Source organism: Macaca fascicularis, chromosome 9 (genome assembly GCF_037993035.2).
Source record: "Macaca fascicularis isolate 582-1 chromosome 9, T2T-MFA8v1.1".
Taxonomy (NCBI): Eukaryota; Metazoa; Chordata; class Mammalia; order Primates; family Cercopithecidae; genus Macaca; species Macaca fascicularis.
In genome coordinates, this window is record NC_088383.1 from 141,372,240 (window position 1) to 141,384,631 (window position 12,392).

At 48.1% G+C, this 12,392-nt stretch overlaps 3 protein-coding genes across 33 annotated transcripts in view; 1 reads left to right on the plus strand and 2 right to left on the minus strand.

Moving 5' to 3' along the window:
- STK32C (serine/threonine kinase 32C) overlaps positions 1 to 8,206 on the minus strand; it is a 127,327-nt gene extending 119,121 nt beyond the window's left edge. The window contains exons 1-3 of the mRNA XM_065521641.2: positions 8,125 to 8,206; positions 726 to 825; positions 259 to 316 (exon numbers count right to left, since the gene is read on the minus strand). Coding sequence (XP_065377713.1) covers positions 259 to 316; positions 726 to 740 — 73 coding nt within the window. The 5' untranslated portion in view covers positions 741 to 825; positions 8,125 to 8,206. The remainder of the gene's footprint in view (positions 1 to 258; positions 317 to 725; positions 826 to 8,124) is intronic.
- On the minus strand, positions 6,617 to 8,206 carry LOC123566918 (uncharacterized). 2 transcript variants are annotated; one of them, XM_065521644.2, is made up of 2 exons: positions 7,803 to 8,201; positions 6,617 to 6,814 (listed from the first exon to the last, which is right to left on the minus strand). In XM_065521644.2, exons 1-2 carry the CDS (start codon positions 8,055 to 8,057, stop codon positions 6,632 to 6,634), a joined length of 438 nt encoding a protein of 145 aa, XP_065377716.1. In that variant the 5' UTR covers positions 8,058 to 8,201; the 3' UTR covers positions 6,617 to 6,631. The 2 variants fall into 2 exon arrangements, with proteins under 2 accessions (XP_065377716.1, XP_065377715.1); XM_065521643.2 differs by having other exon boundaries at positions 6,617 to 8,206.
- A 237-nt stretch (positions 8,207 to 8,443) lies between these two features.
- Positions 8,444 to 12,392, plus strand: part of LRRC27 (leucine rich repeat containing 27) — a 57,194-nt gene continuing 53,245 nt past the window's right edge. For 26 of the 30 annotated variants that reach the window (XR_012418294.1, XR_012418297.1, XR_012418295.1 and 23 more), the window contains exons 1-2: positions 8,444 to 8,542; positions 9,804 to 10,061. Coding sequence is in view for 19 of the 30 variants with exons in the window: in XM_065521633.1 (XP_065377705.1) it covers positions 9,852 to 10,061 (210 nt within the window). In the remaining 11 variants the exon portion in view is untranslated. Of the gene's footprint in view, positions 8,822 to 9,803; positions 10,062 to 12,392 lie in introns of all 30 variants that reach the window. The other 4 variants (XM_065521630.2, XM_074003101.1, XM_074003097.1 and 1 more) reach the window with 1 other exon arrangement.

Consider the following 12,392-nt stretch of genomic DNA (forward strand, 5'->3'; position numbering starts at 1 on the left):
ATGTCAATGTCTGAATCCCCAAAACCTGTCTATATGTTAGGTACATGAATTCAAGTTAAAGAATTAAGATAGAAGGTGGGGTGCATGGGGATTAGAGGCTTACAGGCAATGAAATTGGCTTGGGATGGGGTGATGGATGAAGATAAACCATTTTGCACCCAAGTCTCAAGACCACTGTCTAAGTCCATTTTCTGTTGCTATAAAGAATACCTGAGACTGGGTTATGCTTTATACAGGAAAGATGTTTACTTCACTCACAGTTTTGAAGGCTGGGAAGCCCAAGAGCACGGCAACAGCTTCTGGTGGTGCTTTTGTCCTGCATCATGACACGGAAGGAAAGTGGAAGAGGGAGTGGGACAAAACATGAGGGATGGCCTCATGTTATAATAACCCAACCTTGTGGAAATTAATGCTGTCCGGAGAGAGTGGGAACCCACTCACTCCCTCAAGAATTAGCCCAGTCCCTAAAGAGCAGCCTGAATCTCTTAATGGCCTAACCACACCTTAAAGACCCCACCTCCCAACACCCCCACACCTGGACCAAATTTCCAACAGATGAATTCCGGGGACCCACTCCAACCACAGCAGCTGGGAAAGTGGAGGCCAAGAGCTGGGGATGAGGCTGAGTCTCCCTGGGTACTGAGACAAGTTCACCACTTTGGCTCATCTGAGAAATCCGTTAATAATTCATCACACACCCCCTCCTGATGGGCCACAGAACACACCCCCAGCTTTTCCATGGCAGCCTGAAGGCTGCAGCTTGTCTTTCCACACCATTCCACATCTTCCCGGCACAATCCCAGTCCTGTTGTGCTCTCAGAAGACCTACATGAGGAAACAGAGGTCATCTTCACTTTGCAGTCTGAACTCTTTTCAAGGAAGAGCAATGTATTTCAGTTGTCACATTGTATATGATGATTGGTTTAGCAGGCACAGCACAGCAGAAATGGAATCAGCTGCCAGCAGCATTTTGAACATCTTCCAAAAAACAATTTTAGGCCATTTTGAAATCTGTAAACTTATATAGAAATGTGTATTGTCCTTACATTCAACTTTCTATAAAGTATATTTTACATTTAAAAAAAAAGATTGCCTTTCTTTTGATGTTGTTGACAAAGAATCAAGTTCTGTCAAATACTTCAAGAGGGTTATTTCTGAGCTAAATACGAGTGACTATGGCCCAAGGCAGTCTCAAGAGACCCTGAGATGTGCCCAAGGGGGTTGGGTTGCAAGTTGGTTTTATACATTTTACGGGAACATAAGACATCAATCAGTGCATGTGAGGTATACATTGGTTTGGTCAGAAAGATAGGACGACTGAAAGTGGGATGGGGAGAGATGCAGGAGAGTAAGCTTACAGGTCATAGGTGGATTCAAAGATTTTCTGATTGACAATAGGTTGAAATAATTATTATCTAAAGACCTGGAATGAATCAACAGAAAGGAGTGTCTGGGTTAAGATAAAGGGTTGTGGAGACCAAGGTTCTCATTAGTAGATGAAGTCTCATTGGTGGCTACCATTAGAGACAATTGATGGTAAATTCTGACATTTCTGATATGGTTTGGCTGTGTTCCCACCCAAATCTTAAGTTGAACTCCCACGTGTTGTGGGAGGGACCCGGTGGGAGGTAATCAAACCATGGGAACAAGTCTTTCCCATGCTGTTCTCATGACAGTGAATAAGTCTCATGAGAGCTGATGGTTTTAAAACGAGGAGTTCCCCAGCCAGGCGCACTGGTTCACATCTGTAACCCTAGCACTTTGGGAGGCCAAGGCAGGTGGATCACGAGGTCAGGAGATCAAGACCACCCTGGCTAACATGGTGAAACCCTGTCTCTACTAAAAAATATAAAAAATTAGCCAGGCGTGGTGGCGGGCACCTGTAGTCTCAGCAACTCGGGAGGCTGAAGCAGAATGGCTTGAACCCGGGAGACAGAGCTTGGAGTGAGCCGAGATCATGCCACTGCACTCCAGCCTGGATGACAGAGCGAGAGTCCGTCTCAAAAAAAAAAAAAAAAAAAAAAAAAAGAGGAGTTCCCTGCACAAGTTCTTGCCTGCTGCCATCCAGGTAAGACGCAACTTGCTCCTCCTTGCATTCCGCCATGATTGTGAGGCTTCCCCAGCCAGGTGGAACTGTAAGTCCAATGAAACCTCTTTCTTTTGTAAATCGCCCAGTCTTTGGTATGTCTTTTTTTTTTTTTTTTTTTTTTAGACAGAGTCTCGCTCTGTTGCCCTGGCTGGAGTGCAGTGGCACGACCTCGGCTCACTGCAAGCTCCGCCTCCCAGGTTCATGCCACTCTCCTGCCTCAGTCTCCCAAGTAGCTGGGACTACAGGTGTCTGCCACCACACCCGGCTATTTTTTTTGTATTTTTAGTAGAGATGGGATTTCACCGTGTTAGCCAGGATGGTCTCAATCTCCTGACCTCGTGATCCGCCTGCCTTGGCTTCACAAAGTGCTGGGATTACAGGCATGAGCCACGGTACTCGGCTGGTATGTCTTTATTAGCAGCGTGAAAATGGACTAACACGGTTTCCTGTGTTGATCTTTAAAAGATGCTAGACTTTCAGTTCATCTCTTCAGGATTGGGAAGGCCTGGAAGGGTAAAGATCTAGTTATGTTACAGATTCTTTACAGATACAAATCTCTGCCCCACAGAAGACAGCTTTGCAGGACCATTTCAAGTTATGGAAAAGAAACAAATTTGGGGGTAATTATCTTGCTTTCCTTCTTTATCTGCCATGTGATATCATGCCAGAGTCAGTTGGAGTTGGTATCTTATTGCTACAGTCTATTCTGTCAGTCTTAAGATCTCTTTTATTTTTGAGACACAGTTTCACTCTGTCACCAGGCTGGAGTGCAGTGGTGCATTGTCGGCTCACTACAACCTCATCTGCTGGGTTCAAGTAATTCTTGTGCCTCAGACTCCCAAGTGGCAGGAATTATAGGTGCGCGCCCAGCTAATTTTTGTACTATTAGTAGTGATGGGGTTTCCCCTTGTTGGCCAGGCTAGTCTCGATCTCTTGACCTCAAGTGATCTGCCTGCCTTGGCCTCCCAAAGTGCTGGGATTACGGGCGTGAGCCACCTCACCCAGCCAAGATCTCTATTTTAATGTTAATGCTGGTGACTTTGCCTAACCCCCAAAAAGGAGAGTAGTATCATGAAGCATGCCCAATCCTTCACTGTTTGTAATGGTCTGACCTAGTTTTTCAGGTTTCTTTGGAATCCCCTTGACTGAGAAGACGGGTTCATTCAGTTGGTTGGGGGACTTAGAATTTTGTTTTTGGTTTACAATGTAGAAGAATATTAATTATTGGAAAAACATCACACATAATTTACGGCAGCTTCACAATAAGGTATTACATAAAAAACTAAAGCAGAGTAAAACTGTTTTATTTCCTGTTTTGGAAAATATTACTTTCTCCAGGCAAGATAGTATTGCAAGTTCAAGCTTAGAGACTGATACGGTTTGGCTATGTCTCCACTCAAATCTCATCTTGAATTCTCATGCGTTACGGGAAGGACCCAGCGGGAGGTAACTGAATCATGGGGGCAGGTCTTTCCCAGGCTGTTCTCGTGATAGTGAACACGTCTCACGAAATCTGATGGTTTTAAAAAGCTGAGTCCCCTGCACAAGCTCTCTCTCTTTTTGCCTGCTGCCCTCCATTTAAGATGTGACTTGCTCCTCCTTACCTTCCACTATGCTTGTGAGGCCTCCCCGGCCATGTGGAACTGTAAGTCCATTAAACCTCTTTTTCTTTCCAGTCTTGGGTATGTCTTTATCAGCAGCATAAAAACAAACTAATACAGAGGCCCTCCCACAATTCTCCCCACCCATGGCTACAATAGGTAATTTTTATTTTTTTAATTTTTATTTTTAAAATTTTTTTGAGATGGAGTCTCGCTTTGTCACCCAGGCTGGAGTGCAGTGGCACGCTCTCAGCTCACTGCAACCTTTGCTTACCAGGTTCAAGCAATTCTCCTGCCTCAGCCTCCCGAGTACCTGGAACTACAGGTATGCACCACCATGCTCAGATAATTTTTGTATTTTTAGTGGAGACGGGGGTTTCGCCATGTTGGTCAGGCTGGTCCAAACACCTGACCTCAGGTGATCTGCCCGCCTCAGCCTCCCAAAGCACTGGGATTACAGGTGTGAGCCATCATCATGCTTGGCCTATGATAGATAATTTTTAAAAGACAAATTTAAAAACCAACAACAGTCCATAGACCAAAAATGAATCGGAAACACATAGCAGCTCACAGGACCCAGACTTTGGGCCTGTGGGGGCTCTGGTCCCAGAAACAGGGAAAGGTGCTTGGGAAGGCTGTCCCTGAAGAGTGAGGGGCAGAAAGTGCCTGAGAGGAGTGGAGAACAGCCAAGAGCATCGCTGAAAACCAGGGCTGGAGTAAGTCTCTTGCCTCTGTAACTGCCCTATGGGTTCACCTTGCCTGCTGCCTAGACAGAGCCAATTTATCAAGACAGGGGAATTGCAATGGAGAAAGAGTCACAGCAGAGCCGGCTGTGCAGGAGACTGGAGTTTTACTATTACTCAATCAGTCTCCCCGCACATTCTGGGATCAGAGTTTTAAAGCTAATTCGGAGGGTGGGGCTTTGGGACATGTGGAGTGCTGACTGGTCAGGTTGGAGATGGAATCATAGGGGGCTGAAGTGAGGTTTCCTTGCTGTTTTCTACTCCCGGGTGGGCGCCAGAACCGGTGGAGCCAGATTACGGGTCTGGGTGGTATCAGCTGATCTATGGAGTGCTGGGTTTGCAAAATATCTCAAGCTCTGATCTAGGGTTTTACAATAATGATGTTATACCCAGGAGCAATTTGGGGAGGTTTAGACTCTTGGAGCCAGAGTCGCAGGACCCCTAACCTGTAATTTCTAATACTGTAGCTAATTTGTCAGTCCTGCAAAGACAGACGGGTCCCTGGGCAAGAAGCAGGTATTTTCGGGAAAGGGCTGTTACCCATTTTGTTTCAGAGTTCCTTCCCAACGTTAGTTCGGCCTACGCCCAGGAATGAACAAGGACAGCTTAAGTTAGAAGCAAGATGGAGTCGGTTAGGTCTGATCTCTTTCACTATCATAATTTCCTCAGTTATAATTTTCTAAGGCAGTTTCACTTCCATGAAAGGAATGTGGAAAAACATACAACTTCTGCAGCGATATCTGGGGATGGAGACGAGGACAGCCCTCGGCCCAGCCTCTTGCTGGCTCCAGGACTGGATCTACAGCTCCCAATGGGAAGGCCAGGCAAGCACCCAAGCATGACCCCAAAAGGCTGGACGGAGGCTCCTGCCAGAGCATGACACACAGTGAATACCCAGGGAAACAGAACATAACCCCCTTTGCAGAAGCCTGCAAGCCTAGATTTCAAAACACAGGACTCCAAGAAGACAGATAACAATATCAGGCATCAACTGGTAAATTCAGCCCAGAAAACAATAGAGCACAGTTTAAAATAAGTGTGTCTAGGCCAGGCAGTGGCTCAGGCCTGGCAGTGGCTCACGCCTGTAATCCTAGCACTTTGGGAGGCCGAGGCGGGTGGATGGCTTGAGCTCAGGAGTTCGAGACCAGCCTAGGCAACATGCTAAAACCCCGTCTCTACAAAAAATACAAAAATTAGCCCAGCATGGTGGCACATGCCTGCAGTCTCAGCTACTTGAGGGACTGAGGTGGGAGGATTGCTTGAATCTGGGAGGCAAAGGCTGCAGTGAGCCAAGATCACACCACTGCACTCCAGCCTGGGTGACAGACTGAGACCCTACCTCAAAAAATAAATAAAATAAATAAATAGATGTGCTTAGGATTCTCATGGTAGATAAAGAAAGAAAACAGCAATGAACATTAAAAACATTATAAAACAAAAACTGGAAGAAATAAGAACAAATGGACACAAAAAAGAAAATTAGAAATATAGACCAATGCAGTTTCATTTAAAAACTCAATTGATGAAACAAACTAATTGGACGGACAGAGAGCTAGTAAACTGGAAGATCGTAAACCCAGAACACAGAGGCCAACATTGGGAAGCGCAGTTTGAGAGATGGACAAGACACTGAGTGGGTACTCCCTTTTAGGAGATCCCAGAACAAGAATTCCGTCAGGGTGCAGAGGTGCCACGGGAGGACAGATGGCCGGAACCTTGCTATCTCAGGTGAGAAGAGACGGCCAGCGCCAGGCAGCATAGCCAAACCAACCCACACTCAGAAATACCACAGCAGAATTTCAGAACAAAGACATGAAAAGAGAAGACAGATTTCCTTCATGGAAGTGGCAATGCCACGGGCAGCAAACTTCTCGGCAGGGTAGCAGCAGTTGCTGCCCCAGAGGAAGGTCCTAAAACCACCACATGCCGCACCAGCTTTATAGCCACTCAATAATCAGATCAAAATGAACACTTATTTGTTCCTACGTTGGGAGGCTCACCCAAGAATGCTTGCCAAAAGGCTACCAATGGATGTGATCTGCCTGGGTAAAAACTGAGAACAGAAAAGGGCAAAACATGCTCGTACAAACAATTAACTACTGACTACAAAAATTAATTTAGCATGAAAAATGTGAAACAAAAACCTGAGGCAACAATAACAAGCAAGAGGGAACAGGCTCAAATTGTTGGTAACTGTTTTATTTGTGAAAAGAGATAGTGGAATGCTGAACCTTGTTAGAAACAGCATTGCGCTGAAATCTTCCATCCCTCTCGCTGCTGCTCACGGCACCACCCACGCCACTCCCCATTCTCTCCTTGCTCTGCCCGGGAGGTTGGCCTCCCCACGCTCCTGGGAAGGCACTGGTTGTGCCTTCAGCTTCCTGACTGGTACGATAGTTGGGTACGTACGAAAACTTTTTTTTGAGACAGGGTCTCGCTCTGTCACCCAGGTTGACATTCAGTGGCACAATCATAGCTCACTGCAGCCTCAAAATCCTAGGTTCAAGCGATCCTCTTGCCTCAGCCTCCCACACAGCTGGAACTACAGGTGTGTGCCACCACACCACTTTTTTTTTTTTTTTTTTTTTAATTTTTTGTAGAGACTGGGTTGCCCAGTCTGGTCACAAACTCCTGGCCACAAGTGATCCTCCCACCGTGGCCTCCCAAAGTGCTGAGATTACAGGCATGAGCCATCGTGTCCGGCCTGAAAACATTTCTTATTGTGATCTTCACAAAAATAAAATGTAACTCCCCTAAGTGGGTAGTCGTTTCTCCATATATGTTGTTTCCTTAAAAAGGTGAAATCACGCCGGCCCCTAGTGGTTCACACCTGTAATCCCAGCACTTTGGGAGGCCCAGGCGAGCGGATCACGAGGTCAGAAGATCAAGACCAGCCTCGCCAACATGGTGAAACCTCGTCTCTACTAAAAATACAAAAATTAGCTGGGCGTGGTGGCAGGCACCTGTAGTCCCAGCTACTGGGGAGGCTGAGGCAGGAGAATTGCTTGAACCTGGGAGGCGGAGGTTGCAGTGAGCCGAGATCATGCTACTGCACTCCAGCCTGGGAGGCAGAGGAAGACTCCATCTCAAAAAAAAAAAAGTAATTATGGCTGGCTCTAGCTAAACTGTCCGGGTTTCAAGAGTGTTTCTGGACGGGATGGAGGGTGCTACTTTTCATTAACAGCTGGATCCAGGAATGAAGGTGCACGGGACTACAGGGTTCCACATGACCACGAAGCACCTCCCCTTCCGCCCGTGTCATTTCATCTTCTCACAAATTCTCAAAACCCTTCCTCAGGACACTCACTGCGTTTCCTCGCCCCCCTCCCTCCTCCGTCCACGGCAGGAGACTCAGCAGAGGAGCCTTACTTCTCCAAGGAGGACGGTCTGAGTCTGCGTTCCCCTGAGAGCAAGCCCTGAGGCAAGATTTGGGGACAAGCAGCTCACGTGGGAAGTGACTCCAGGAAGCCCCAGGAGAGAAGCGGGGAGTGAGCCCAGCGGGAAGGGCAGGCAGCGAGGGCGGCTCCAAAAGTGGTGCCTCAGCACCAATTCTTTTCTGCTCGGCTGTCCTCGAGCAGCCCCGCCCGCCCCGGGCCCTCCGGCTCCCCAGACAGCACTCAGCATCCCGCTGTCTTCCTTCCCCTCTGTGCCAGGCCGCTCGCCCCTCCAAACCCCCTGGGTCTCTACTTGCCCGTCGGTCACCGCCCCTCCGCCGCAGCTGGCGCGGAAAAACGGATGCTGCCGTTGGTCGCGTGCGTGCGCAGGCGCACCACACCCGTGCCCCCGCGCAGGCGCACCACACCCGTGCCCCCGCGCAGGCGCACCACAACCTCCCCCCCGCCGGCGCAAGCACCCCCTCCCCGCGCAGGCGCACCACAACCCGCCCCCGCAAACGGGCACAAACCGCCACAACAGGCACACCCCCGCGCGCAGGCGCAGCACACCCCTCGCGCAGGCGCACCACGGACACACCCACGCTCGGGTTGGCGCCTGCGGGCTTCGGTACCGGCGTCTCCATGGCGACCGCGTTGTCTGGGTGGCCTCCATTGTTGGGCTGCAGCTCTCGGCGGCGTGACTCGCCAGCGCTCCAGTGGGCCGGGGAGCGGCAGGTGAGACGGGCGGGCACGGCCAGCTCCCTGGGCCCTCGAGGCGGGCGGTGGCAGGAAGGTGGTGCCGCGGCCCCTGGTGCCCTGTCGCGTAGCTCCAGCCCCGATGCTGACGGCAAAGGCCACACTCCTCAGGCCTGGAATGTGAGGCCCAGAGCGTCGGATCCAACTCTGCCTCGCCCGGATGGGGAAACTGAGGCAGGGAGCAGGGGTGGGCGTGCGTGGGGATCCCTTGAAGGCAGCCTCGGAAACCCCACTGAGCCCGCGCTGCCTGGGCGCTGTGTAAGTCCAGGCTGTCGTTTCACTTCTGGTTTTAAGATATTTTCCCTGTTCCGAGGTTTGAAGCCTCCCGTCCTCTATTTTAAGTTCCGTGATTCGGAGAAAACAAGTGAACTGACCGTGAAAAAGCCCACAGGCTTCCATGGAATATAGGCCGCCTGGGGTCGAACCCTGCTGGGTCTCAGTGTCGCCGCTACCTCCCAATTAACTGCGCCCCTGCAGCAGTTCCCTAACTGATCTACGCCTCAGCCTCCTCCTCCTTAAAACGGGAATGAAGTACACACACATGTGCCAATCATTGGGCGGTTGAGTGATTTGAATTAGATGAACTGGTGCATTCCAACGTTGATTCTTATTGCCGAATAAATTGTTTGGAAATTGCAAGTGGAAGTGTGCCTCGCTGAATGAGGTTTTGGTGAACAATAGTTCTGAGTAAAAGTGTTGCTGGACAACGAAAATTCAAGATTCTTAATTTAACAGGTTTTTCCCCGGTGCTTAACTGGGTGTTAGCCAGACTTAGTTCTGGTCACTGGGCCAAAATGGTAAACAAAAGACAGGCTTCCTGGCCTCAAGGAACTAAAAACATATTTCAAAAGGCACAGAACCACACCAGAGATAAGAAACAGTGCAAACTTCACCCCCCCAATCATTTCATGGAAGCGGTACAGTTGATTTACAGGCTTTGAAGTGTTCTGATCTGTTTATATCCCTAAAATGATCATTTCTATTTATTGTGCGCCTTTGCGTTTTCCAGGAGTTAAATCTTGGAACTCGATTGTACAAAGTGAAAGCAGAGAATTTTAATCTGAACCTCTTTGTATTTCTTTTTTTTTTTTTACATGTTTAAAAGTCAGATTTTTGCTACAGCTTATGAAAAATGACAGCTTTTAAAGCAAGTTAAATTACTGCAGATCTGCCACATAGCTGTTCTGTTTTGCCTCAGTATAATTAGTTGTTTCTACATCTTCCCTTCCTGTGTCTCCAGGTGACTCCAGACCAAGGAGGATGAGCTGCTGTCCCTGGAAGAGAACGGATGGAGGGAAGCGGCTCCTACACAGTTCCCTCTGTGGCTGCTGCTGATCTGGAGGAGGGTGCTGGTCAGACTAGGAGCTTGCCTGCCACCCCATCCAAAGATGTTCACAAGTGTGTTGGAGGCATCATCTTTTCCTCCTCACCGATTTTAGACTTGAGTGAAAGTGGTCTGTGCCATTTGGAGGAGGTCTTTAGAATCCCCAGCCTTCAAGTAAGTGGGGCTGCTCCTCTGGCTGTGTTGGGAGGCAGAAATGGGAATCTACCCCGGGCTTTATTTGTAGGCTTCTTTCTCTTTGGAAGTGATGAATTCTAAAATGAAATAGAGGAAAGGCTAACTCATAGTTTCATATGCCGATCACAACAAAATGGGAAATTTCATGATGGGGACCAACCCATGGAAATAGTGCATCTATTTAGATGAAGGTGTCTGTTCTCTTCCTTGCAGTTCACCTCTCAAAACCTGTGGTAGTAACTACTGCCAAACACCCTTGAACTCTTAATTAAAACACAAAACCTTAAAGAAAATCAGGCAACATTAACAGTTAAAAACTTTGTTCTCACCCATGGTTTTGCTCATGTTACACACTGGTTTTACTTCGTGCCCGGCCCTTCTCCGGGTCAGTCCGCAGTAGATGCTGTCTTGTCCCTATGATTTCTAGAGAAAGCTTCTGTGAGGGCACAGCTTTGATGTTAGACAGTTGAGGGTTCCCCCTGCAGCACCTGTCCCTGCTGGGACTCACAGAATTTCCTTAAACCTCATTTGGTTTAATCTGGAATGTGGGAACGATCACATTTTCACATCATTTATTGTAAAAATGAATAACGTGAAAGTTCAGTGTCTGAAACACAGTTATGATATTGATTGACTTTCTTTTTGTATTTTTAGTAGAGATGGGGTTTCACCATGTTGCCCAGGATGGTCTTGAACACCTGAGATCAGGTGATCTGCCTGTCTCAGCCTCTCAAAGTGCTGGAATTACAGGTGTAAGCCACCGCACCTGGCCAGATTGACATTTTTGAGTGCTTTTACCAGAGCTACATATTTAGATTTTTAGTGGCTGCTTAAGTTATAAACTCTACATTTGCCTTGTCTTTGCTGTCAGGGCAGCACTGGTCTCGCTCTTTCCTTCCTGCTGACATCTAGGATAAGGCACTGGTCATGGGGACCTGCCTTGTCCTGGCTCCTGTTACACAGGTGTCACTTTTAATGAACAGATATCCTCAGCCCTGAATTACGGATCCAGCAGAGCCCTGAGGTTTCTGTTACCTTTATGCATAATGGGAGAAGGAGGAAATTCCAGAGGTCTTCAGGCTTAATGAAGAAACTTGATAACTGCTTATAGCTTTCAGAAGACAAATGTCAGTATAAATTTTATTACCATGACATCAAGTCTCTAAATGAGGTAATCAGAGTGGTAGACTTTCTCACTGAAGTCATAAACAGCACTTCCAGAGATCCCCCATCCTCACATGAGGCTCCCAGGACCTAATAGGAAAGATGAAACTTGTGTTGTGACATAGCCGATTCACTGTTCACCATGTGAGAAACAAACCCAAAGAATGGACTCAGAGAACAGTGGAAATGAGACTTTTAAACACAGTTTTGCAAGATTGGGTGTCTGGTGGGCAGGCACACCCAGCACGGTTACAGCAAGCCTCTTATCCCCTAGTGCACAGGTCCCGCCCCCAGTTCCTCATAGGCTGAGTACTGTGGGGGGGGGGGTCACAGTCTTCCCGGACTTCACCTATTGGTTGTTGGGTAGGGGCTGCAGGGTGCAGGTCCCGCCCCCGCTTCCTCATAGGCTGAGTACTGTGGGGGGGGGGTCACAGCCTTCCCGGACTTCACCTATTGGTTGTTGGGTAGGGGGTGTAGGGTGCAGGTCCCGCCCCCGCTTCCTCATAGGCTGAGTACTGTGTGGGCGGGGGTCACAGTCTTTCTGGAGGTCGCCTATTGGTTGTTGGGCAGGGGCTGTAGGTGTTTTCTTTGGGGTTGTCCTGCTGCATTTTGTTGCGGCCCACAATGCATTGCACTGCCAGTCAGCTCAGGGGCTCTTCCAGTATTTGACTTATGACCTAAGTAGCTGGGCAGGCTGATAAGAACAGACAAAACGAGATATTTTTAGGCCAGTAAACTTTCATCTTAGACTAAACCTCTTTAGTTCGGGTGAGGGCAACTAAGGGGTGGGGGGTGCCGAGAAGCAGGCGTTGGCTATCCAAGCAGGGGCCTAGTACATCCTGTTTCTTCTGTAGTTTGTTGACCTAAGCCGATTCAAGGCACTTTGTCTTGGAAATGGACCACTGTATACATTATTTCCTTCAATTCCCTCCTCTTTCTCTTTTTACTCCTGTTAGTCCCATTTCCACATTTATTTTTGTGTCCTTTGTTCCTCACATCATTTCAAAAGCTGTTGACTGTCTTCATCATAACAGAGTAGATCTGATTTGGTTTCTAATAATAGTTGATATGTTATGGGTATTTGTTTGTTGATGGCTGTTTCAATTAATTTTTGGGTTAACCCTTTAACATGGAGGATAATGCAAC

Excerpts from the sequence above, each read along its gene's own strand:
- LOC123566918 (XM_065521644.2), bottom strand. The coding sequence starts at position 8,057 with ATGCTGAGTGCTGTCTGGGGAGCCGGAGGGCCCGGGGCGGGCGGGGCT. Across the intron at positions 6,815-7,802 it reads AGACCGTCCTCCTTGGAGAA|GAAGCTGAAGGCACAACCAG; the intron begins GTAAGGCTCCTC and ends CGTACCAGTCAG.